At 48.9% G+C, this 24,820-nt stretch overlaps 1 protein-coding gene across 3 annotated transcripts in view; it reads right to left on the bottom strand.

Moving 5' to 3' along the window:
• The window catches only part of CCDC180 (coiled-coil domain containing 180), a 64,214-nt gene extending 48,278 nt beyond the window's left edge, over positions 1–15,936 (bottom strand). Inside the window, exons 1-12 of one of the 3 annotated variants that reach the window (XM_077912616.1) lie at positions 15,848–15,936; positions 15,365–15,432; positions 15,017–15,114; positions 13,579–13,769; positions 10,417–10,505; positions 9,317–9,429; positions 8,358–8,486; positions 8,148–8,258; positions 7,932–8,027; positions 5,420–5,583; positions 4,245–4,364; positions 257–336 (exon numbers count right to left, since the gene is read on the bottom strand). In XM_077912616.1, coding sequence (XP_077768742.1) covers positions 257–336; positions 4,245–4,364; positions 5,420–5,583; positions 7,932–8,027; positions 8,148–8,258; positions 8,358–8,486; positions 9,317–9,429; positions 10,417–10,505; positions 13,579–13,769; positions 15,017–15,085 — 1,162 coding nt within the window. In that variant the 5' untranslated portion in view covers positions 15,086–15,114; positions 15,365–15,432; positions 15,848–15,936. The remainder of the gene's footprint in view (positions 1–256; positions 337–4,244; positions 4,365–5,419; positions 5,584–7,931; positions 8,028–8,147; positions 8,259–8,357; positions 8,487–9,316; positions 9,430–10,416; positions 10,506–13,578; positions 13,770–15,016; positions 15,115–15,364; positions 15,433–15,847) is intronic. The other 2 variants (XM_077912615.1, XM_077912614.1) reach the window with 2 other exon arrangements.
• Between the last annotated feature and the right edge of the window lie 8,884 nt (positions 15,937–24,820).

The following is a 24,820-nucleotide window of genomic DNA, read 5'->3' as shown; positions in this document are numbered from 1 at the left end:
GGTCAGAGTGTGTGGCTGGCAGCCATGCCAGCTGGGCAGTGACCAGGAAGCTATGGGAGGGAGAGGGCTCTACCAGCAAGGTTTTGGAGATCCTATATGAACTCTCAGAATTCACTCTTCCATCTACATTCCCTCCCTCCTCCAGGGGGGCCTGCCCCCACTCCTGAGTTAACGATGGACTCTAACATAAATGATTGGCTACTACTTGACCAGGATTCTGAAGAGACCCACGTGGTACCCCACAAACCTCACTCACCGAGGTTCTTATTTAAGATGCTGAGAGCAGAATGCCATTCAGTCAGCTGAGTTCTGCTGTAATTGGGGGGCAGAAGGTCACTGGGGAAGGAAGATATGACAAGTAAGCCATGCTTGAATAAAACGTTCACTTACTGGAGTTGACAGCATCTTTCAGGCATGTAGCCCCAGAGTAGTAACTATGTAAACATCGAACAAACAATTGACTTGCTAGGGATTTCCTGGTGCCAAAAATATAACCCATAAAAGGTCTATCAATCTTAACAAGTCTGTTACTTAGAAAATAAAACCAGGGACACCTGGGTGGCTCAGTCTGTTAAATCCCAGACTCTTGATTTCTCCTCAGGTCATAATTTCAGGGTCATGAGATGGAGTTGGTGTAGGGGCTCCTCCCTGGGCATGGAGACTGTCTAATATTCTCTTTCTCCCCCTCTCCCTCTTCCCTTCCCCTCCCCTACCTCACATGGGTACACTCTCTCTCTCAAAAAGAAAGAAGAAAGAAAGAGAAAGAAAGAAGAAAGAAAGAAAGAGAGAGAGAGAGAGAGAAAGAAAGAAAGAGAAAGAAAGAAAAAGAATGGAATTTTCCCAATGGGAAAAAGCAAATGGTTCACATCACTTGACAAAAGGAAACCTACTTGCCTTCTTCTTCTAGGAACCGAATCTGAGATAACAATGCATACAAAGTTTATGCATTAAGACAGACGCCTAACAGTTGTTTATAAGCACTCAAGAAATCACAAACTTCACATCCAACAAGAGTGTTCTGTCTAAATACAGTCCAGTGAATTCTCTGAAGTCATTAAGAATAGTGTGGCAGATTGAAAAACCTGCCAAAATCATTAGCTGCTGCCTCAGTCTATTTCTGGGGCGGGGCTGAGTTGGGCCACGTGATTTGCTTAAGCCAATGAGACATTAGCAAGCATGACAGTGAGTTGGAAAGGCTTGGGTACCCCTCTTGCCCTCTCTTGTTGCAGGGAGTTTTGCCACCACCACCAGAGAAACTCCAGCTGTCCGAGCCCAGGCTCCAGACTCGGGAGTGAGGACATTCTAGACCACCCAGTCCCAACCGATCAGCCCAGACTGGAGGAAACACCTGTGGGAAACAGCCCACAGAACAGTGAAAAACAAGAAATGCTTGTTGTTTTAAGTCACTAAATTTTGAGTAGTGTTTAATAGTATGGAAAGATGCATATAACTAGGAGGACCACATAACTTACTGTCCAAACTGGGACATTTTTGACAATGAAGGGAGGGATTCTATTAATGATTATACCAGGACAAGACGTGTAACCCAGGGTGGTCTTGGGCACCCTACTTATGGTGGACCCGTAAAGAGCAAAAGACAACTGAAATAGTGTGCACAGCATATCCTCACATCTAAACACTACAGTAAGTGCAGTATTGTGTCTTGGAATGAGTCTTGGAACAGAAAAAGGACGGTGGTAGAAAAACTGGTAAAATCTGAAAATGCCTGGTGTCTAGGTGATGGGAATGCATGCGAGTTCATTTCTGTTTTGTATGTAAGAGAACAATATTAGGGGAAACTAGTTAAGGGGCATACAGGAATCCTGTGTTCTATCTTTGTAAGTTTTCTGTAAATCTAACATTATTCCAAAATAAAAGTTGAATGTAAAAAATTATTTTTAAATGATATGCACATGATCATTGGGTCCAAGGAAATCCACGGGAACTCTCCCAGGACTTTGGAAAACTCTCTCTTGGGAGCCATGGGAGTCTTATCAAGACACTCCAGTCCTGTGACACCACTGCCCACAGGCTGCAGAGCACCTGCATGAGCAGAGAAGCAAATCTGGGACTATGGGGTTTCAGGAGTAAGGCCTGGAACTATGGGTCAGGAAGGGGTATGGAATCCCATAGGAGGCAGTTCCTGGGACAGCTCCTTGGGCTTGATTAAAAGGCTCCCTAGCTCCTTGACAGGGTAAGAAGACATCGGTGGCTGTCTAAACAGTGTGCTTTGAGGGTGCTGTCAAGACCTCCTTGTACAAACAAACCACAAACCCAAACCTTCGCTCTTGATGTTGACTGGAATTCTATGCTCAAGGCTTTGCAACTTTACTTTTAAGTTCTACATTTGAGCTTGTGTTTGCAGTACACACTTCCAGACACAGATTGTGTCCTGGCTTTACTCCTTTCTATAGTTCCACTGAGAAGGAGCTGCTGGGTCCTGTACATGCATACTCTTGCCTCTGACTTCATAGAGTTGCCCTCAACTTCCTCAGGTCAGATCAAGTCACCCACCAGCTCCATGTTCTGCATGCAGACACTGCCATTACATGGTGTTTCCCAGCAGTGGCCAGGAACACCAGGAAATGCATTTTCCTACATGTCTTTGGCCCTGTCCTCCCTTCTCTCAGGCAGGTAGCCAGCCAGCCCTCTGTTCACAGCCTGTGTGAGGGATGTGGCAGGGTAGAAAAGACAGCAGCCTAGATATCTTTCTGGATTTGGTTCTCAAAATCCAATTTTTCAGGAGAGTCTAGAGCACTGGGGAGGGGAAGCCTTGGTGGAAGTAGGCCAGGAGTCCTGGGAGGGAGGCTGGGGGAGCAGCTAAGAACTGAGGACCAGGACTCTCTCCTCACCCAAAGGAAGGGGGCTGGGAGCAGGGGCAGACTCAGAGGACAGAAGTTGCCTGGCAGTGGGAGCCTGGGTCCTCCTTCCTGGTGGAAGGCCATGGGGGCCAGCTCTAAGACCCAGGTATCTGGGGGCAACAGCTGCCTGGGTGTGGAGACACAAGGGTGCAGAGTAGCCTCCTCAAGATTCCTGCATCCAGCTGTCTAGACGCTGTGATGGTTGCCCCAGGGCATGTGGGTGGATCAAATACAGAGGAACAGACCCCTTCCCCAGGTCTGTGATGGGTGGGGATTTGCGGCTTCACCTCAATGGATACAACCCCAAGAAAGACTGAGTTTGGCCCAGTTTAATAAACAGGGACTCTGGGACACTGGGGTGGCTCAGCGGTTGAGCATCTGCCTTCGGCTCAGGTTGTGATCCCAGGGTCCCAGGATCGAGTCCCATATCGGGCTTCCTTCATGGAGCCTGTTTTTCCCCCTGCCTATGTCTCTGCCTCTCTCTGTGTCTCTCATGGGTAAATAAATAAAATTTAAAAAAAACAAATAAATAAACAGGGACTCAGCCAGAAAAAGTGGAGTTACAGAAAACAAGAAAAACACTTTACCTTATGCTGAGGCTTTTATCCACCTTGTGAGTTTTACACCTGCATAGAAATGTGCCTGCCCTGGAGGAGACTGTGTGGGGTTCTAATTGTCACTGATATCCTAGGAGAACTTAGGCGCTATGGTGGGGGGAACCAGAGGGTAACCCAGGGTTACCAGGGTTATAGGTGGGCAGGACCACGTTTCCCAGGAAGGGGAGGAGCATCTCCCAGCACATGAAGCGTCTCTACTGGCAGGTCTGTGCAGGTTCCATCCTGCTGTTGAGAGTGGATGCTACAGGATTCCCAAGGCTTCCTGGGTCTAGGACATTCACTGTGCCCCTCACCAAACAGCTTATTAAGGAATCAGAGCTAGGTGAGCCCAGGTCTGAGGGGCGCATCCAGGGTTCCTGTCTAATGGCAGCAGCCTCCTCGCTGACTTCCAGGCCCCAGACTCAGACCCTCCAACTTACCCTCCAAACTGCAAGGCTGATGGAGCCACTCTGCTCCCTACCAACCCTTAGGAAAAAGTTCAACCCCTTAACCTCTCCCCCTCAACCCCCACTCTCCCCGCCCCCTTTGCCACTGCCTCCTCCCACATTTTTTGGCTCAGTCACACTAGACTTCCCCAGCAAATGTGTCGTGTTCTTTGTTGCCATTAGGGCTGAAATGCCCCAGAAAGTGGGCCCAGGCAGCCAGCACAGGACTAGGGAACAAGGAGATGGCCTGGCCTGGAGGATGCCTCAGGAGAATGGTCAATGCTGAGGACCGTGCCTGCCTCCTCCATAGCATCCCTCGCTACAGCCTCTTCCCAGTGTACCAGATGGTGCAGAGATGCTCCAGCCGCTTTTCCTGCAGGACTTTCTGGTTCTTCAGCATGCTCTCCATCTCCTTCTTCACAGCCGGAGGAGCCTGGATCCTCTCACTGGCCATGAACTCACTGGGCATCCAGACACGCGTTGGCACCATGGAAAGGAGAGGAGGGGCAGGAGAGGTGGGAGAGTGGGGATGAGACCCATGGTGAGGACATTCCGAACCTAAGCACCCTTATACCACTCCTGCTGCTTCCTCTCCGTTGGGGGCCTCTGGGACAATGATGAAAGGAGGGAGTGAGGGAAGTGGGAGAAAAGAACCACAGAAACTCTCACACTGGCCCATCATCATGTCTGCCTTGCATAAGGAATGAAAGGCTCTAAAACGTTCAAGTACTTGATCAAGGTCACAGGGAAAATACAGGTGAAGCCAGGCCTCGGTACATCCATGAAGATGTACCTTTTCTTTCATCCAGGCCTTTTCTTTCATCCTCAGTGTCAGACTCTGAGGTTCTCCATCTGGAAATTCGGGTGTGCAGATGGGCCTCCCCTGCCCAGACCCACAGTGCAGATGGACAGACATTCTTTGGCATCCATCCTCCATGGATACCATGGCCCAACGAGCAAAAGAAAGCCTTGCTTGTTGGCCGGATTAACAAAAATGCCACCTGGTGGAGGAAGCATGGAGATAGGCCTTCTCCCTCCCTCCCAGAGGTGAAACTACCAGAGGCCAGGAAGTACTAATGCCCAAGGGAGCACCATTCTCAGCTCAGGACTACAGGGTTACATGTAACAGTAGGATGGAAATTGGACAGATAACAGGCAGATGTTTTCAAACAATTGGTACTGTGCTCAGAAAATGCTTATGTGATAATGTTTATGAAGAAAATAAGATATAGAGCGACATATGCAGTGTGGCTCTAAAGAAGGTTGGGAGAAAATATACCAAAATATCAGCTGTGCTTCTCCCTGTGGTGAGAGATTAGTAGTGATTTTTAATTTCTTCTTTACATTGTTATCTACTGTACCTTAAAAAAAAAAAAAAGAGCACATGGTTTTACCCCCGCAAAAGAACAGCAGCATTTTGGAGTATGGAAAATAGGAGGGCAGGGCCACCTGCTTGCTGTGCCAGCCTTCCAGGTGGGCCAGGGAAGAGCTGCGGGCAGTGCGGGCAGTCACAGACCTGAAACTCTGCACCAGCACCTGCTTCTTGAGAGCCTTCCAGGCGTCCACCAGGCTCTGCCAGCGACGGTGGCTCTTGAGCTCCTGCTGCAGTGTGGCCTCCATCAGGTTGATGAACAGCTGGGCGATGGCCCTCCGGTTGGCCAGTAGGGCTTGGTTTATAACCTGTGGTACAGGCAGGCAGGCTCTACACGAGGCAGAGGCTTTCCAAAGTGAGAACTGGGCTGGGTTGGAGAGGGATGGTGGGGGGCTGCGGCAGGGGGCCAGGTGAGGTGCAGGCTGAGGGCGTGGAGCCTAATGGGGCTGAGTAGGGCTGTGGCGGCATCTGAGGGACACTGAGGGGTCACTGGACACTCGATGAAGTTGCCAGGGGCTGAGCAGCTCTGGTCAGTGACAGGGGTCTTTCCTGAAGGCTTACCTATGAATCCTGACTTACCTATGTACCTTCAATCCAGTCCCAAGACCATATCAGATTGTTAAAGAAGCTGGTTTTAGTTCACTGGAGATAAGCACTCTCATGGGCTCTTAGTGTTTAAATGTTTGGGTTGGGTTTTTTGGGGTTTTTTTTACGAATTTGTTCCAAAAGCAGAATGCTCATGCCATCAGGGACCAGTCACATTTGGTTGTGAGGAGAATGAAGACCCAATTGCCAAATGAGGCCAGAGCTAGAACGTTCTTCCACAATCCTCCCAGTGATCCTCCCCTGGGCATCCTTGGCAAGGCAGTGGGGACAATTCTTCATTTTTGTGGCACTGTTCTGCCACTGAGTAGCCTTCCCCCTTTCTGAGAGCAGTCTCTCCCATGGCCCCCAGGAGTGCAACAGCCAAATGTCCCCATAACTGCCCCAAGCCCTCAAGGAGCCCACCTTGGAGCAAGGGTGAGAACCTGCCAAGCTCAACAGGTAGAAATCCCAGTAACAATTTTCACTGGAATCTGAGGTTTGTTGTCAGCTATACTTCCTAGCTGGGGGGCACTGGCAGGTTTTTCCTAAGCCTCCAATTCTGCTGCCATCGTGTGAGGCTATTGCTATTGGCATCACAGGGATTTTGTGAAATTAAATGAGATAGATGCACGTAGACTAAGTAGCCAGTGCTAGTTGTTATAATGAGTAAAATAAGCATGTGGAAGTCAAGCAATGAAACATCCCTGGGATGCTGCTAAATCTGACTCCCCTAATAGATCCATTGGATGAAAGTTAGGCACTCTTGCTTGTCTCACATGACCACGGCCACTGCTAAGCTCTCTTTTACCACTCCCTTCCCCCAACAGGTATTGGTCTTTAAGGATCATTCCTCCCATTTTATGGACAGGGAGTTCAAGGTACAAGAACGGACTTATTTCAGGAGCTTGTGTATCTGGGTAGTGGAGCAGGGGGTCTGTGTCAGCATCCTGTCTGTGCTTTGCCCAGGACTCCGAGGTGCAGACCTGACCCAGAGCCCCTCTGGGATTCTGAGCACTGTGCTCCTTTCACCCTGTGACTGCCAGGAGGCCCATGATCTGGCAAGCCCTGCTTACTGCAGGGGACCTGGAAGCCCATGCAAGCAAAATGTGCTCCTGAGTAGCCAGAGGAAGCAACAACATGGATGGGCATAGAGGGTGAAATGCTAAGTAAGTCAGACAGAGAAAGGCAAATATCATATGATTTGACTCATGTCGAATTTAAGAAACAAAACAAATGAATAAAGAAAAAAAGAGGCCTAAAACCTCCCAGATTCTTAATATAGAGAACCGGTGGTCACCAGAGGGGAGGTGGGCAGGGGGTGGGTGAAACAGCCCAAGGGGATTAACAGCGCGTTAGTCACGATGAGCACTGAGTGATGAGTGATGTACGGGATCGCGGGATCACGGTACTGAACGCCTGGGACTGACATCACACTGTGTGCTAATTACACTTGAGGAAAACACGTACATACGTACATAGGTGTCCTTTCACATGGCGGGGGAGTCAGGCTTAACTCTGCCTTTGGAAACATTTTGGACAACCTCAAATTTCTTGTTTTCTACACCCAAAGAACGCAGCTGGGCAAGGGTGGGGTGTTAACAGGGAAGCAGCAGGGACAGAGCCAGGAGGTAAACATGGTTTAGCAGTAGACACTGACAGCCCACAGGAAGGCAGATGAGAACCACTAGAAAAATAAACAGAGCAGGCTGGGGTCGCCGAAGAGGGCACAAAACCACCCTGAGGGCAGGACAGCTCCATCATCCAGCACCTACTGCACTGCACCCAGGTAAGCTGAGACGGGGCCCAGTAGTGCTTGTAAAATCATCAGTGCTCAAACCAGTGACACTGGGCTAGGTAACTGGGATTAAGACAGCAGGGATGGATGCCATGTACTTTAGAAAGATTTCTATTGAGGGTACTTAATTCCGGTTCTGAACCCAAGTGACCAGCTTGAGTTACTTGGAAATGTGACCCATGAGAAAACCATCATTCCTGAGACATAGGGCTCTGGGGCATCCTCAGGTCCTGCTCCACCTGTGGGCTGATCCCGTAGTACATGCAAACCACTCACCATCGCTTCCTTATTTATCAGCCCGTACACGTCGGGCTGCACGAGGTAGGATGTTTTCTCTATGATTTCCATGTATTTCTTCAACACGCTTTTGAGCTAGAAACAAGGTGCCATTGTTAGCGACTCTCTTTTCCTGGAGACCTACAAGGATACAGACGAGGCCTCACACATCCCACAGGTGAAAACCACCACAAGCCCACCTGCAGGCCAACTCACTTTATCTGCCCGAGAGAACTCGGCCTCATGGAGGGCCTCATCCAGCTTCTTGATCCCCTGCTTCTGGAACTGGAACTTCTCTGCCACCTGCTCCCACAGCTCCAACAGGGTCTATGCCAAGAAGCACAGGGTCAGGCTAGGAGGACACATGGCAGGGAAGGAAAGAGCAGGACCTGGGTGGGACGGGCCTGGCCACAAGGGAACCCCTACTTGGATGGTGTAGTCTTCGAGGTTGGTGTTGCTTTCCACCTTTTTGAAGAGTTGGTCTATGTCTTCATTAGACTTGGCCAGCTTTTTTAAAAGAAGTATTCCTGGCTCCAAGATGAAGGGTTCCATTTCCTAAAACAGGCCAGTAGGGCAATGGCCATGGTATTGACACCACCAGGATGGGTTGAGGGGGGAGTGTCCCTTCCCCACCACCCTCTACCCTGTGATGGGGAAGTGTCAGGTGTGGTCCTGTCTCAAACTGAAAATCATTACCTAGGCCTGAGGAGGTATGGTGTACTAATTAGTTCACAGCCTGAGCACAAGGTCAGGCACCATTTATTCAGTGCTGGGTGCTCTGCTCCTGGCTGAGCCCTTGTCCTCAGACCCACTTGGTCCTCATCAAAACCCATGAAGTAGGTGCTGACATCAGGCCAGACCCGTGGTTGGGACTTAAATATTCATTAAAGAAGTGGCCAGTGATAGAATTCCAAGTTTACTTCCAATGAGGAAACTGGGGCTCAGTTATGTTGCACAACCAAAGCCACAGAGTCATGGGCAAAAGTAGAGCTCATATACACCTGGGACGGATGAGTGAAATCACGACTGGCTGGGAGTGGGAAGACGAGTACCCCCCAGCAGGATTGAGCAGGGAGCTCAAGGGCTGGGCTCTGGCATCAGCCCTGGAGCCCAGTTCCCACCTGGCCCCTTATGTGCCAAGTCATGCGAGACCTTCTGGGTCTTACCTGTAAAGTAGGAGTAAAAAGTACCTGACTCAGAGAGCTGTGCTCATAACAAGCACTAATGATGAGCCACTCAAACATGGCTACTCTGATTCTGTCTACACCACTGTGAGCCACTCAGGACCTCTGAGCTGGAGGAGAGGGGTTAGGAGGGTGGGTGCAGTGACAAGCCCACCTTGGGAATGGCCCGGGAACAGAAGGGGAGAGAGGGAGGACTCTCACCATCCCAATCTGAGCAATCTCCTCCTTAAAGCTCCCCAGAGCATTCTCGTAGCCTTGCCTCTTAGAGTCTACACCGGTGGTCCCCAGGGAGGTGGCGCAGATCCTCTCAGGAACTGGGGGAGAACAACAGAGGTGAGGAGGCTGCCCTCAGAGTTTCAAGGCAAGAAGAGAGTGCCCAGGAAAAGTCAGCAAGGCAGAAAATGCCTTGGTTCAGGAGAATGACCCCAAAACAAGGCCACAGTGTCAGAGGCTTAAGGAAAAAGGAGAAAAGGTGATCCCTAAGCGTTATAAGAAACGAAGTCTCGCTTCAACAGTTAAATGCCAGAAAAAATTTCCAAATGGTACGTATAGGATGGGACCATTTATGTTAAAAAAAAAAAGTTTTATGGAAGCAAATACATATACAGATAAGAATAACCAACACTTAGATAGCACTTACCAAGTACCAGGCATTGTTCTAACTCAACTAGCACTCCTGAAGAGGCCGAGAGGCAAGTTCTATTTTATCAGCCTCATTTTACAAGTTAGGACACTCAGACATGGGGGATAAAGAACAAACACAGTCAGTGGCTGAGCAGGGATTTGGATGTGTGCTCTAGGGTGTGCGTTCCTGCCCTGTGCTCTGCTGTCCCCTGAATCTATGTGGGAACCTCAACACCATATGCCCCATGTGGTTTCACAGCGGGTGACACTCTTGGGAGGAGAAGCAGTGCTATGTGAAGGGAGAATCTTTACTTTCTGCTTATTTCCTTCTTTTGTTTTTCCACAATAAGCATGTACTAGGGGGTGCCTGTTATAAGTTCAAACCCCACGTTGCGTGTAGAAATTACTTATAGTGAGCATGTATTATTTTTTTAATCAGGAAGAAAAAGAGCCTTCCTCCATAGTATGAAGACAATGTAGACTGAGATCCTCTTGTGACATTGCAGTAAAGCAAGCAACATCCATTACTGATTTTCATCAGTAAATGCTGAGTGTGCAGAGCCGCTTGCTCCCTCCCCAGCTCCCTGCATTGAGGAGAAGGCCCAGGAGAAGAGGCTCGGGCAAGGAGGCGGAGGGGAGAAAGCCAGGCCTGCTCTCAAGGTTGAACAGAGGCTCACCGATGGTGTCCATGAGGCCCCGGACTTCTCGGGCAGCAGCAGTACTCTCACTTTCTTGAGATTTTTTCTTCTTGATCATTTCCTTTTCCCTGAAGTACAAGCAGAGAAGACAGTAAACCCCCAGCTGCCTCCCCCACACCAGGGCACCTCTGGCACAGAAGGGAATCTTCAGAGGGATCCTGGGTATTGGCGATAACCGAGGCCTACCCTGTCCCAGACAGCCCTGAGGCTGTACCCATCTCCCAACAGACACTGCCCGGGCATCTACTGCCAGCAGGCTCCACGGTCCCTAGACAGGTAATCAAAGTCTGCTTCTGCTCTGGCCACAAACCAAGTGTGGGTAGTAAGCAAGAGCCCTTTCTCCATGGGGAAACTGAGGACCAGAAGGGGCGTGGCCAGCCTGGGAAAGCCAGGCCAGTGCTAAGCATTTAGCATTTGCTCCTTCAGTAACCCATCCTATGAGGCATTTGGGGTAACCCCATTGTGCAGGATGGGGGAGGGGGCTTAGAGAAGTCACGGTACAAAGCAGAGCTGAGACTCCTAGACCCATATGTGAGAGGCCAAGGTCCATGGTCCATGGGGTTTCAGCATGGGAGGAGAAAGCTAAGACCCTGGGTGGTCAAGCATCTCAGCAGGGAGGACCAGAGTGGGTGAGCATGACCTTAGCTTTGGAATAACACTGTCTACAGGACAAGCAGTATAGAAACACAACAGGTCTCAATGACACCTGTCATGCCTCAGGGCCCCCACATGTGCAGTGCTTTCTACTCATTTCTCACGCAGTCCTCACTGCAGCCTTATTAGCGAGGAAGATCACAGGGCCTGGGCTGACCCTCCAGAGGTGGGTTTTTCTACCTTGTCAGTTAGGTGCCCATGGGAGCCCCAGGTACTCTGACTACAGGAATGCTGATGGCTCTGGCTTCTCGGCCACTTGACCCAAGAACTTGACACTGGTGCTGTTCTATCCCTACCTTGGGCTCCTCTTCCACTCACCCAGAGGCCCTGCCCTGGGTGAAGGAACAAACTGGTTGGCTTTGGCTGGCTGAATTTTCAAGAAGGGGACAAGGCCCTCCAGAGAGATGCCAATGCTGAGTCAGTGACCCTAGTCATTTGAGGGCAGCATAGCCTGGCAGGTTTCAAACACATCTTTCTTCCTGCCACAGGCCACAGGGAGTTGTCCTCTGGATCTGTGTCCAGGGCAGAGCTGTCTTTGTCTGTTCCAGAAAACAAGCACAGCACAGTGCCAGCACCTTCCATGAGAAGTGCCTTTCTTAAAACACTGTCCTGTGGGGCAAAATGCTCCTGACTGATGCTCTATCTGGTTATGGGATAACGGGCGGTCCTAGGCTAAACCCTGGGGAAGCAGGGATTGGTGGGAGGCACAGGTAACTCTCAAGTCAGCTGAGAGGGGGCTTAGACCCTTGTGGGAGTCAGAGTTACAGCCAGGCTGCAGGACAGTCCTCCTGGGAAGTAGGGGTATGTCGGCTGGCACCCACCTCTGTGCCTCTGGATCCATGCACTGGGCATCAGATACAGGGCCTAGAGAACACTGACTTCTAGTCTGGGCTTCGGTGACCAGTGGGTTTGTCCATCTGGAGGTAGCTAAGGGTGCTGAGGATCATAAACCTCAGGAGAGGGACACATGGGTGGCTCAGTGGTTGAGCACCTGCCTTTGGCTCAGGTCGTGATCCTGGAGTCCTGGGATCAAGCCCTGCATCTGGCTCCCCATAGAGAGCCTGCTTCTCCCTCTGCCTCTCTCTCTGTGTCTCTCATGAATAAGTAAATAAAATCTTAAGAAAAGAAAAAGAGAAGAGAGAGAAAATAAAAGAGAAGAGAAGAGAGAGAAGAGAGAGAAGAGAAGAGAAGAGAGAAGAGAAGAGAAGAGAAGAGAAGAGAAGAGAAGAGAAGAGAAGAGAAAGAAGAGAAGAGAGAGAAGAGAAGAGAAGAGAAGAGAAGAGAAGAGAAGAGAAGAGAAGAGAAGAGAAGAGAAGAGAAACCTCAGGGGAGATTTCCCTGGGAAAAGTCAAAGGTAGGTCAGGGCAGAGACCTTTACCCAGCATTGGCTCAATCTCTGCCCTAAAGTAGGTGAGAGAGAAAACAAAGGCAGGGAGAGAAAGACTGACTTCCCCTTCAGAGCCCCAGACCAGGGAAGGGTCTATGGCTTGTGCAGAGTTTGGAGAGCCAAGGGAAGCTCAGCCCCAGTGCCCTGGTGAGGTAGATGCAGATTCTCTTTTTCCTCTTCTTTCCTTTTTCCCTGTTTGAGGAGTCTGAGCTCAGGGAGCTCAACTGGCATGCTCAGGAATCTCAAGTTCAACTTCTAAAAGTGGAGGTTCAGAAGGAACTCCCAGTCTCCAGCCCCAATACCATAGCCGCCCATCTCAAGGAATGGCGCCTCGGTTGTCCACACAAGTGCTCAAGCCACAGACCTTGGACTCTCAGGAGCCCACTCCTCCCATCCAATCCACCACCTAGTCTGGTGGGTTCTGCCTCCAAAATATATGTGAAGTACCCTAGTCTCTGTCTTGCAGCCCCACCAGGCTTATAGTGACAGCAGCAGCCTCCTCTCTGGCCTCCCTGCCTCTTCTTGCAGCTCCCCACATTCTGCACACGGCAGCCAGAAGGCCTCAAAAAGGTAAATCAGTGCTCACTCAGTAGTCCAAAATCCTGACTGTGGTCAGCAACCCTCTCCTAGCCTCATCTCCCACCCTTCTCCTCAGGCCCACTGACTTCTTCAGCCTTCTGGATTGGACTGAGCTCTTCCTGCCTCAGAGCCTTGCCCCATGCTACCCTTCCCTCATCCTCTGGTCTCAGGGGCTTTCCTGACTTCTGGGCCCCCATTCATCCTCTGGGTCAGAGCCTTCCCGCCATTGGGGGGACTTGTTTATTTATTTACTATCAAGGCCTCAAGTTCCAGGAGAGTGGGATCCCATACCCAGCACCCAGCCCTGGCACTCAATCAGTAATTACTGAGGAGGAAGGAAGAGGAATGGAGGGAGAAGCCTAGAGTTCTGCAAAGGAGGTGCTGTTACTTCTCTCTTTCTGAAGAAGTACCAGGGACTTCATTCCTACCTGGCCCTCATCTTGCATGAGATCTTTCTGAGTCTTTGAAGACTCTGACACACCTCCAGTGTGTGGAGGTGCAGTGTTGACCACAGGACCTACCTGTAGAGAACAGGGTTTTCTGTGATCCAGTCATTGGGTAGGCTGTGTGCCCACTTCTGCTGCCGAGCAGACAACATCTCCCCTTCAGGGATATCCATCCTCTTCATCAAGGGCTTCTTGCCATTTTTTGGGGTCATGGACCGCTCCACAGCATGCTTCCTGGTGGACGCCAGAGAGCGGACCAGCTGTGCCTGTATCCACAAAAGATCCCAGTGGATTCTCCAAACATCCCAAAACATCCACTCCCCAGCACCCTGGCCTGTCTCATAAGGTCACGGGGGAACTTACCAGAAGGAAGACACTTTGCAGGGAGGCCTTTAACCCCAGGGTATTTGCCATGCAGGCACCCCACCCCCAAATATTCAGCCATCTAGAAAGATATCTCTTAAGAAATTTTAATGAGGGCCAAGACGCTTATGCCAGCATCTTTCATAATCACAAGGAATTAGAAAAATGGGGCTGTACAATTTTAGGGGACTGGTTGAGTAAACTTGCCATGTCCTTTCAATGGAATGTTAGGTATTTATTAAGAACAAAGGCTTTTTTTATGACATGGGGAAATGCTTTTGATATACCATAAAACATATCAATTAAAAGCATAAATTAAAAATTATAACCAAAATTATACAGTATGATTTCAAAACTTTAAACTCTTAGAAAAATGACCCAGAGAAAGTGTGCTAAATGTGAAGAATGGTGTGTTGCTTCCAGGCAGCAGGATCATGTGAGTAATTTGTTTCTGTGCTCTCCTTATGCTTGTACAATTTCCAAGTCTTCTACAGAAAGCATTATTTAGGGCTTAAAGTAGGAATGAAAACTCCCTTTTAAATAAGCAGTTACAGAACTTCAAAGGAAGGGTTCAAGTTTGTGTGTTTCTTTTAAGATATCTTGTCTGTGAGTTTTTTATAGGCTTTTTATAGACAACAAGGCAATCCCAGCAACCTATATGGTTGTCAAGAGGGTATTACTTGAATACGTTATGGTAAGTCCTAGATTAACAATAAGGCAACCTCTCAGCATCCTGAAATACATGACTGCCTCTTGGCATGGGGAAGGTCTGTGTGATACTGTTAATAGGGGAAAAGCAGGTTTCAAAACACTGGCATTGAATCAAACCCATTTTTAAATAGAAAAAAAAAAAAAAAACTAGGAATGCTTTTGTGCATAGAAAAAGGTCCCAAGATATCCAATGGTTAATTCTGGCTATTTCTGAATAATTTAAGCTTAAATTTAATCTAATTTAATTACAATTTTAATGTAAATTCTTTGCTTTTCAAGAATAGAGATTCTAATTTTGTATTCCTATGTTTTAAGAACCAATAAGAATTATTTTTAAAATGAAAGCAATTTCAAAGCCTTATTTCATTGGATTCCCGGGTGACAAAAGCCTTCAGCGGGAGGAAAGTTTGGGGAGCAGAGAGAAGAGGGTCAGACCTACCTCAGCCTCGAAGATCTGCTGGTAGAGTTTCCCGCTGGGAACCTGGGTCACCTTCCCCACTGAGGACATCTTGACCTTGGCTGCTGGCCTGGACACTCCTGTTGGGAATTCATTGTCCAGGAATCCTGTCTGGGGTTTGATCTCTATTCTGACCCACAGAGGTTGAAAAACTGACACCCCAACCCCAGGACAAGCCCTCTCTGCCTAGGACCAGACCCATCTAGGCAACCCGGCTGGGGCATGACCCACCCCACTGTCTGAGTGAAAGCATGGGGTTCCGCTCAGGCATCGGGGTTTTCATTTTAAACAAAAAGAGGGGAGGGGCAAAGAAGCCAAAAGGAAACAAACCTCAGGCAAGAGCAGAATTCAGAGAAGGCAGGCTCTTCCAGCCCCGCAGGGTGCAAATCCCAGAGGGACTTTGGGGGCAGAGATTAATGACAAATTATTGTTTTGTGCTTCACTGTCCCAAGCTTTCCTGGGAAAAGTCAGCATGCCCAAGGTGTCCGCTTGTATTTCAACCTGGCCTTGAACTCCCAACCTGGAGCTCAACGCGGTTACAAGGACCCTTGCCGGGCCCCCTCCGCCACTCCCCGCCAAGAGTGGACACAGAGAGGGGGCACCGGAGGGAGGGCGCAGCCTGACTCTGGCCATGCTAATTAGGCACCTACTGTATGCTGAGAAGACCCAGCAGGCCCCTCTGCGCCACCAGCCCCGCCAGCCTACGGAGGAGCCCGGGGGTGGGGGTGGGGGTGGGGGTGGGGGCGGTCCCCGGCCTGGCCCTCTGAGCCCGGCGGAGGGGGAGGCCCTGAGCCCCGGCGCCCGGCATCCCACCTGCAAGAAGGCACCACTCCGGTCAGCCAGGCCCGATCCAGCCTCAACTGCAGCTGGACGCACTTGGTCTCCAAGGCAACGCAGAGGGGGGAGCCCCGCCGGCCCCGCCCTCACTTCCTTTCCGAGGTGGGCGGGGATTGCCCGCGGCCCAGGGAGCCGAGCCCTGAAACTGTTAGAAACCCGAGGGACGCCTGGGTGGCTCAGAGGTAGAGCATCTGCCTTTGGCCCAGGGTGTGATCCCGGGGTCCTGGGATCGAGTCCCACATCGGGGTCCCTGCATGAAGCCTGCTCCTCCCTCTGCCTACGCCTCTGCTGTGTCTCATGAATGAATAAAATCTTGCAAATTGAACTCCAATTAAAAAGGAAAAGAAAGAAACCCATTCCTCCTTGCCAGTTCTTCCTGGGTGCCAGGGGGCACCTCAGGAGCCTCCAGAGCAGCACCTCAGGAGCCTCCAGAGCAGCACGCTTAATGTTCTGAAACTGAAAGAGAACAGGAGCTGTAACTCCCAGCCATGGTTGTCAAGAAAATCCATCCCATCTGCTTTGCTAGGTTAAAACCAACCTGTGCTGTCAACTATGAGCACAGTGCTTGGCTGTAAGAAGCTGAATGCATCTCTAAAAAAGACCATCTTCTTGAAGATGAAGTGCTCAGAATTCAGGCCTCAGGCTTGTCTGGAATTAGGATGAAAAGATTATTTTCTAAAACTCTGAGTTCCATTCATCCTCCTCACCACTAACTACCCCATAGCCCTCCTACCACCACTCTGCCCTGCCCTCTCTCTGGCTCAAAAGTCCCTCACCAACTCTGCAGCCCCTGTCAAGTCCAACTCCCAGTCCTAGATGAGCACAGAGGTCCCCACGTCTGGTTCCCACCCGGACCCTTCCTGCTTCAGCCAACTCTCCACTCTTCCTGCATATGCCCCCTCGCCCTGCTCCCCCGGCCTCCCTCACCCTGCTCCTCTGCTGGCATCCACACATCCCAGACCCAGCCAGCCTTCCACTACCAGTGGCAAGTGTCCCAGCCACTCACTTCCCTCACCCCCTGGCCCCTCTCCTGTCTCTGGATGTGCGTGTATGGTGGTTGCTGGCAAATACCGGAGTTCAGAACATCCAGAGTAGGTGTTTCCTGAAGGGCAGGTATATGGTCACTAATTCTGATTCAGCTCAGTTGCCCTTCGCACAGCATCTTGCACGTGGTTCAGACACAGTGACTATTCCCTGGGTAAATGCATGCATAGCTGGAATGTCCTGATCTGACACTCCTAGAGTTTGTCCCTTTCCCACACAGCCAGCCAGAGTCCTACATGGCCAGACCTGACAACACGGGGTTATCGCTGAACCTGACTTGAAGGTTTTCTGTGCTTTGTGAGGTACCTAACTCCCAAGAAAATTCCTCCCCTTAGCAGAGATCTCTGTCCCAATTGCTAGTAAATGCACCCTATTACAACTTCCTACAGCAAGTGATCATTCCATCCAGACTAGTTTCAGAAATTAAAAAACAGAGAGTAGAAAACCCTTTTATTCCCCTTTTTTGGTCCTGGGTTTTATTAACAAGGTGAAATATTGAACTAATTTTAGCTGGAAAAAGAGGAAAGTGTCGATAACCGAGGGAAGGGGTGAAAACCACAGTAAAAACTAGGACATGTGGGAGCACCTGGGTTAAGCATCTGACTCTTGATTTCAGTGCAGGTCATGATCTCAGGGTCCTGGGGTTGAGCCCCATGTCAGGCTCTGCTCCAGGCATAGAGCCTGCTTAGGATTCTCTCTCTCTCTCTCTCTCCCTCCCTCTCTCTCACACACTCTACCCACCCCCCCTCAACAGGAAATGTGCAGGAATTATTTGCAGTCATCCATACCTCTGTCTTGTCTCAGGACATCCTGCTGGCTAGGCCCTTGTACATCAGAAGCAATGTTTTCCCTGTCCAGGTATTTTCTGGATTCCAGTTTCTGACACATCTATAACCTGGGTTTTTATATATTTTTTACATATACAGATATAAATATGTAGGCACAGATATATCATGTTCAGTGTTTTGTTCTGAGTAAGAAACACACTTATTGTATAAAATATAAAAATATTCTATGGAGAATGTAAAAATAAGACCCATAGTCTCACCACTGAGAATTTACCTCCCTTAACTCCTGAGTTTGGGTCTTTGTGTTTGAATTTGGATCAAACGTGGGAATTTGCGTTTGGCTTTTGGATGCCATTTGCATTGCCCTTCCAACTCTGCAGTGTGATAGCCAGAAGACTAACCAGCCAGAGATCACCTGGTCGGTTCCTGCCCCATGTTAGAGGTGGGCAGGAGGTGAGAGACAGGGAGTGGACCTTAGTGGAGTCCTTAGTGGAGCCAAGCCTTTGCACTCTTTTTCTGTACCTCACCATTGTATCATCCCTCTCAGCCTTCACCTTGAAAATGTCTCCTTTCTTTTTTTTTAAGATTTTATTTTTAAACAATTGGGTATACCCAATGCAGGGTTCAAAATCACAACCCCGAGATCAGGAGTTGTGTGCACTACAGACTGAGTCAGCCATGCGCTCCAAAAATATCTCTTGACCAGAGTTTCATCTGTTCCTTCCTCTTCCACTGGTCATTATCCATTTCTCCACAGTCCATAGAACAAAAACCAACAAGGACCAACAAGAACGAATATTTCTTGAGAGGATTTAATCCCCTTAATAAGTATACACAGGTAGCATAAATGTCTATTTTATAGATGAAGAAACTAAAGCTCAGAGAGTGAATTACTTGGCCAAGATCTCCAAGATAGGAAGTGGTTAGATCCAGGATGAACCAAAATCATAGAATTCCAGAGTCTTGAACCAAATACCATGCCATCTGGCCTTGGTACTAACCAGAAAAAAATTCTGGATTGGTTTTGCATGTTGAAGCATAGCATTCATACCAAAAAGGATGGAAATCATAAGTGTACAGCTTAATAAATTACCCAAAGGTAACATACCTGGTAACCAGTACCCCCGAGAAATAGAACATTACCAATTCTCCAGGACCCCTCTCATCTACTCATTCCAAGTCACTGCCCTCTTTTTCCCAAGGATAACAAATATTCTAACTTCTGAATTAGTTTTGCTTGTTTTTGAACTTTATTTAAATGGAATCATACAAATGTACTCCCTTACATCAGACTTTTTTCATATGTTCGTAAGGTTTCAAACATTTTTTAATGTGGCTCTAAGTTCCTTTTCATTTCTGTATAGCACCCCATTATTTTTTAAATGCCCCCATTTTATTTATCCTTTCTATTATTGATACACATTTGGTTTCTTTCCTATTTAGAAAATTACCAAATCAGGTTGCTGTGACCATTCTTTAGCATGGTGAACATATGTTGGCATTTATACTGGGTATTTACCTAAGAGTGGGATTTGGGGGTCATAGAGTATGTGCAAATCCATCTTTAGCAGATACTACAGGAGTTTTTGAAAGTGGTTGTATGCATTTACACCAGTTGCTCCACATCCTCATCAACATTGGGCACTGTCAGTATTTATTTTCGCCATTCTTGTTTACGTGTAGTGGTGTTTCATTATGGTTTTAATTTGCATTTCCCTGGTGAGTAATGGTGTTGTGTAACCTTTTATATACTTTTTTGGCCATTTGGTTATTTTTCTGTGAAATATCTGGTCAAATATTTTGCCCATTTTTTCTGGTGGATTGCCTCTTTCTCTTATTAATTCATAGGAGTCAGTTACAAATCCTATCTGATGTTTTTTTCCCAGATACATATATGACAAGTGACTATTCCCATTCTGTTCTTGCCTTCTAATTCTCTGGAAAGTAAAGAGAAATTCTGAATAAGGTCCAATTTATTAATTTTTATCTTAATAATGTAATTTATACCCTATGAAATCTTTGCCTGCCCAAGGTCATGAAAATATTCTCCTACATTATCTACTACAAATGTTATTGTTTTAAGCTTACATATTTAGATTTAAAACCCACCTTTAGTTGATTTGGTTTATGATGAGAGGTAGGAGTCAAGATTAGTTTTGTTTCCATATGGATAATCAATGACACTGGCCATGTACTGAGAAGACTATCTTCTCTCCATCATTCTGTGTGCCTCTTTTGATATATACAAAATGTTCATATGTGTGGGTCTCATTTGGACTCTTTCTTTTGCTCCTTCTGTCTGTCCTTGCACTATTATAGCACACTGCCCTGATTACTGTTGCTTTATACTAAAGCTTACCATCTGGTAGTGTAAGCCCTCCAAGTTGGTTCTTCTTTGAGATTGTCTTGACTATTCTTGGCCACTTGTATTTCTATGGAAATTTTGAAATCATACAGTTAATGTCCACAAGACAACTGCTGACATACTTTACTGCAGCTATATGAACATAAATATCAGTTTGGGGAGAAATGACACCTTAATGACACATAGCAAAACAAGCAAACACACACGCCAAAAACAAAGATGAAAACACCACCAAACTGACCAAAAAATCCTAATAAAAGAGAAAGAAATTATAAACTGGGAATAAATATTTGCAATTCATATTACAAAGGGGTCACATCCCTCATACCTAAAGAGTTCCTAGAAATCAATTAGCAAAAGAACACACATACCATGGGAAATTTGGCAAAAGACATGAAACCACAGTCTATAGGGAAAAAAATATAAATAGCCTTAAATATATGAAAATAGGCTCAGGCTCAGTCAAAATATGACAAAATTGTGAGGGTTAAAAATTTGACAATACATTCTAAAGCTAAAAAGGGAAAGATAGAAAAGCAATTGTTTCTTCCCAGGGTCTCCATGCCCACCAGGTCAGTTCCCTGCAGACCCACCTGATCGCATGGGGGGGTGTCCATAGGGCTCCAAAGGACTCGGGGTGCTCAGATATGGCAGGTGGGGAGATTACAAAGAACTCACTTGACCAGAGCCATTAGTCCAGTGAGCAGGTGTACATAGTGGGCTCAGCTAGAGAAAGCAGAGCTTCCCCTCACAGCTCATTCTCCCCGCATTTCCAGGAATGCTGGATCCACAGGAGCTTCTCCTTACTGCATGCCCTTCACTGTCTGAAGAAGACATGGGAGAAGTTTCCAGGTGGGAGGCCTCTCTCCATAGGAGCGGGGTGGCTGAGGAATCTTCCACATGGGTAGCATTGTCCTTTCTTTCAGCTGAGACCTTCTGGGAGACAGCCAACCATGGGGACAGGGACTGAGCCGGCTGTGGGACCTCTAAGCCTCCCTAGAACCAGCTCTGCTTCAGGAATCAGTTCCCTTCCAATGTCAGAGATTGGGCTGAGTCAAACTGGAGATTTTCAAGTGTTCACTTTATAGCAACAAATTCTATGTCCACTTAGAACCAAAACCAGTCAAAATAATGCTGCTTGGAAGAAATGAAAATGGAAGCCTTAACATGAAGACCAACTTGAAGGCTCCCCTCCCAAGGCCCATGGAGCTCTTTGAGCTCAAAGGAAACCAGTGGAAACCCTCATCTGGACAGTTTTGATCTTTTGGGTTCTCAAAAAGGAAAAAACCATTTACACTCACACCCTTCCCATCATTGCCCAAATTTTCCTTCCTTCTTTTCTTTCTCTTCCCCTCAGGAAGAGTTCCCGAAAATTTCAAAAGCTTAGTAGCAAAGACAACCCACCTGGTAAGGTAGAGTGGAGGCTAGAGGTCTGGAAAGAGAGAAGGTGGGGAGGGGGGCCTAGGCAGAGTATGGTTTTCTCACTTGATTTTTCTTGGAAAATTTTAGTCTTGTCTACATTAACAGAGCGAAGGAACTGTTTGGTCTATGAGCAGGTGGGGGGCACTTGTGGGGCAGAAGGCCCTGGTCATGGGATACAGCGGTAGCAGCTGGGCTGTTCCAGGAGGGATTGCTGAGCTAGCAGAATTAGCAGGTATCTGGGTTCCATGTTGGTCCATCCTGCTGGCACTTAGTTTCCTCCAGGCTGTTGGGGGTCAGTGTGGGTTTCTTTCTTCCCTATATAAGCCCAGCCTGTCTTCAGGAAGCCAGGCTCCCCTGCTTCTCCAATATTCACTCCATCTCCAAGAGGAGGTCACCCTGCCCGCACCAGGGTGGGAGCTGTAGGGGAATCCCATGGGCCAGGTGGACAATGGCTTAGGTAGCACCTTGGGTGCAAATGGCTGGACCAGGGACAGATAGATGTGCATTCTGTGACTTCCTACTTTGGCCCTGAAACATCACTGCTAATGAGTCACAGTCAGGAATCTCATCTGAGTGTCTAGTTGACCATGACATACGTCCCAGATACCCTCTCAGAGTCTGGGGAACTGATGGATTCTTAGTGGGTCCTTCCTGAACGGAAGTCAGAAGCTTCAAAAAGAGGAAGTAAGATGTTCCCACCCTGTGCCCTGGATGCCCGTTCCCCTGTCAGAGATAGCACCTCAGCAGCCCCTTCTGAGTGGATGAAGGAAGATGGCTATGCAGGACAATGTCCTGTGGGGTACCTTGGAGAGGTGAAGCCTTCGGCATGGCCTTGGGCCCAGCCTGGGTGGCAGAAACTCCGGTGGGTTGGGCAGGCAGGGACCACTCAGTCAGGCTTCCAAGACCCCTGTCCCTCTTCATCCATGGCTCGGCCACACTAAGGACCTGGACTCACATTGAGAACCCAGAGGACAAGACTCTGGTCAGTGGTGGGGCAGGGCTGGGGTCAAGGCAGCTAGGGCATGGCCTGTGGCTGGAGATGGAAGTGGCATCTCCTCTGTAGGCCTCTGAGTAAATCACTGCCCCTCTTCAGAGCTCTGTCTCCTCATCAGGAAAATGGAAGGTGGTGCAGGCCTCCTAAGGTGGGGTGATAAGGTCAAAGGGAGGGAAGGAATGTGTTGGGGTGTGAGAGGAGAACAATGATGATAGTAATATGATACTGAGTCCTCGAAGACCCTGTGAGGTAAGTGGGTTCTCCTCACACTTTTCAGATAAGGAAACAGACTCAGGGAGGCCAGGCCACAGGCCCAAGGCCACATATTGGGTAAGTATCAGAGCTAGAATTATTCTAGAATCAGGGCACGATGGAAGACAGAGTAGCACTCAGGTCAGTTGTCCAGGGGGTGAGGTTAGGGAATATCCTGGGAGAAATGGGCTGAGGAGACAATGGCCTCACCAACCTTGCCCTTGACCCTGGCGTGAAGGGATCTCCAAGTTTGACACCCTGGAGATGATCCCTCAGAAATCCCAGAAGAGGCAGCAGCGGAGGTGAGAATGCTTGTGGGGAAGGGGCCCCAGGGTCAGAAGAGAGGGGGTTCTTTCCTTCTAAACAGAGGCCTCCACACCAAGAGAGGAAGGACCTCCCCCTTCCAGCTCTGCCTCCTGTTGCTACAGCGCCAGAAACTCCCCATTAGAAGTGACACCAGGACCTGGCACCACGTCCCCTGTGATTGCCAAAAGCAGGCCCTGGGAGGTGACTAGCAGGAGTCTGCTGTTCTTGGAGGGTGATGGGAGGACTGAGGGTGCTGGACGTGGGAATCCTGTGGTGGAGGCTGAGGGGGAAGGGTCTTCAGGGGAGGGTCCCTGGGGGCACCCGAGAGCCAGAGCTCATCCCCACCCACGACCTGATGTCACAGGGTGTGTTCTTCCTTGGCACGTTTCTCACTGACCTGGGGACACTGTACCCAGCAATGCAGGATTATCTGCAGCTGAGAGAACCTGGGGAGGGGGTGTGGACAGCAGGGCCAGGATGGGGGCCCCTGCTGTGTCCTGAGGCACCGCCCCTGGCACACCTCTCCCCAGCGGGAGTGTCATGCTCCTCTTGGGGATGGCCGAAGGGAGGCACGTCCTGGTTCCCCGGGCTGGGGAAGCTGCAGAGCTGCAGGAGGGGGACCCGGCCTCCCCTTCAGGAGGTGCACATGGAGGGGAGAGATATGTGGGGTTCCTCCCAGTCGGGCAACACACAGCGGCTGGGCAGTCACTTCTGCCTGAGGCCTTAGTCTCCCATCTGTCGTCAGAGTGGGTTGTGCTAGCCTGTCCCAGAGTTTCTGCTCTTCTGTCCTTGTGTCTCTGGAACCAGAGCCTGGCCTAGGTCCCAGTCCTGTTTTCTGTGCAAGCCCCGCCCCCTGGAGGGCCTCGGCGGTCCTGCAACATGAGAACGGGGTATGGGAAGGGACTCTAGTTCTGGGATGGGGGCTCCTTCTCCTTCTCCTTTCCTTTTTTTTTTTTTTAAATATTTATTTATTTATTTATTTATTTATTTATTTATTTATTTATTTATTTATTTATTTTCCTTCTCCTTTCCTGTCCTGCCTTGTCCTGTCCTCTCCTGTCCTTTCTTGTCCTTTTCTGTCCTGTCCTGTCATTTCCTTTCCTTTCCTGTCCTGTCTTATCCTTTCCTGTCCTGTCCTGTCATTTCCTGTCCTGGTCCTGTCCTGATCCTGTCCTTTCCTTTCCTTTCTTTTCCTCCTCCTTTCCTTTCCTCCTTTTCTCTTCCCTTTCTTCTTTCTTTCTATCTCTTAAGATTTTATTTATTTATTCACAAGTGACACACACACAGAGAGGCAGAGACACAGGCAGAGGGAGAAGCAGGCTCCCTGCGGGAGCCCAATGTGGGACTTGATCCCAGGACCCTGAGATCACAACTTAAGCTGAAGGCAGACACTCAACCATTGCGCCACCCAGGTGGCCCTAGGGGCTCTTTCTAATGGGCCTTGGCTGTTTGCCTCCCAGGGGACTCCGACCATCCTCCAGAAAAGGAAAAAAGGTGAACATCTGTGGCACTCACTGAGGGGGGAGCATGCCAGGGGGTGGAGGAAGCAGGACACTCCCTGGGAGTTTGATAACAGAGAAGTGGGAGACCCATCAATTTGGTGGGTGGGGTATGTCCAACTTCCTAAGGAGGGACTATTTACACTCATCTCTGAAAATAGGTAGGACCTGGATAGAATTAGAGCGTTTCCAGTGTACAAAGAAGACCCAAGACTGCCCCCCTGCCTCTCTCCTCACCCCCACAATGCCCCTATAGCACCCCCTACCCATGCCCTGTCT

Source organism: Canis aureus, chromosome 10, assembly GCF_053574225.1.
Source record: "Canis aureus isolate CA01 chromosome 10, VMU_Caureus_v.1.0, whole genome shotgun sequence".
Classification (NCBI taxonomy): Eukaryota; Metazoa; Chordata; class Mammalia; order Carnivora; family Canidae; genus Canis; species Canis aureus.
The sequence above is the reverse complement of the archived record's forward strand: the minus strand, read 5'-3'. Positions and strand labels throughout refer to the sequence as shown.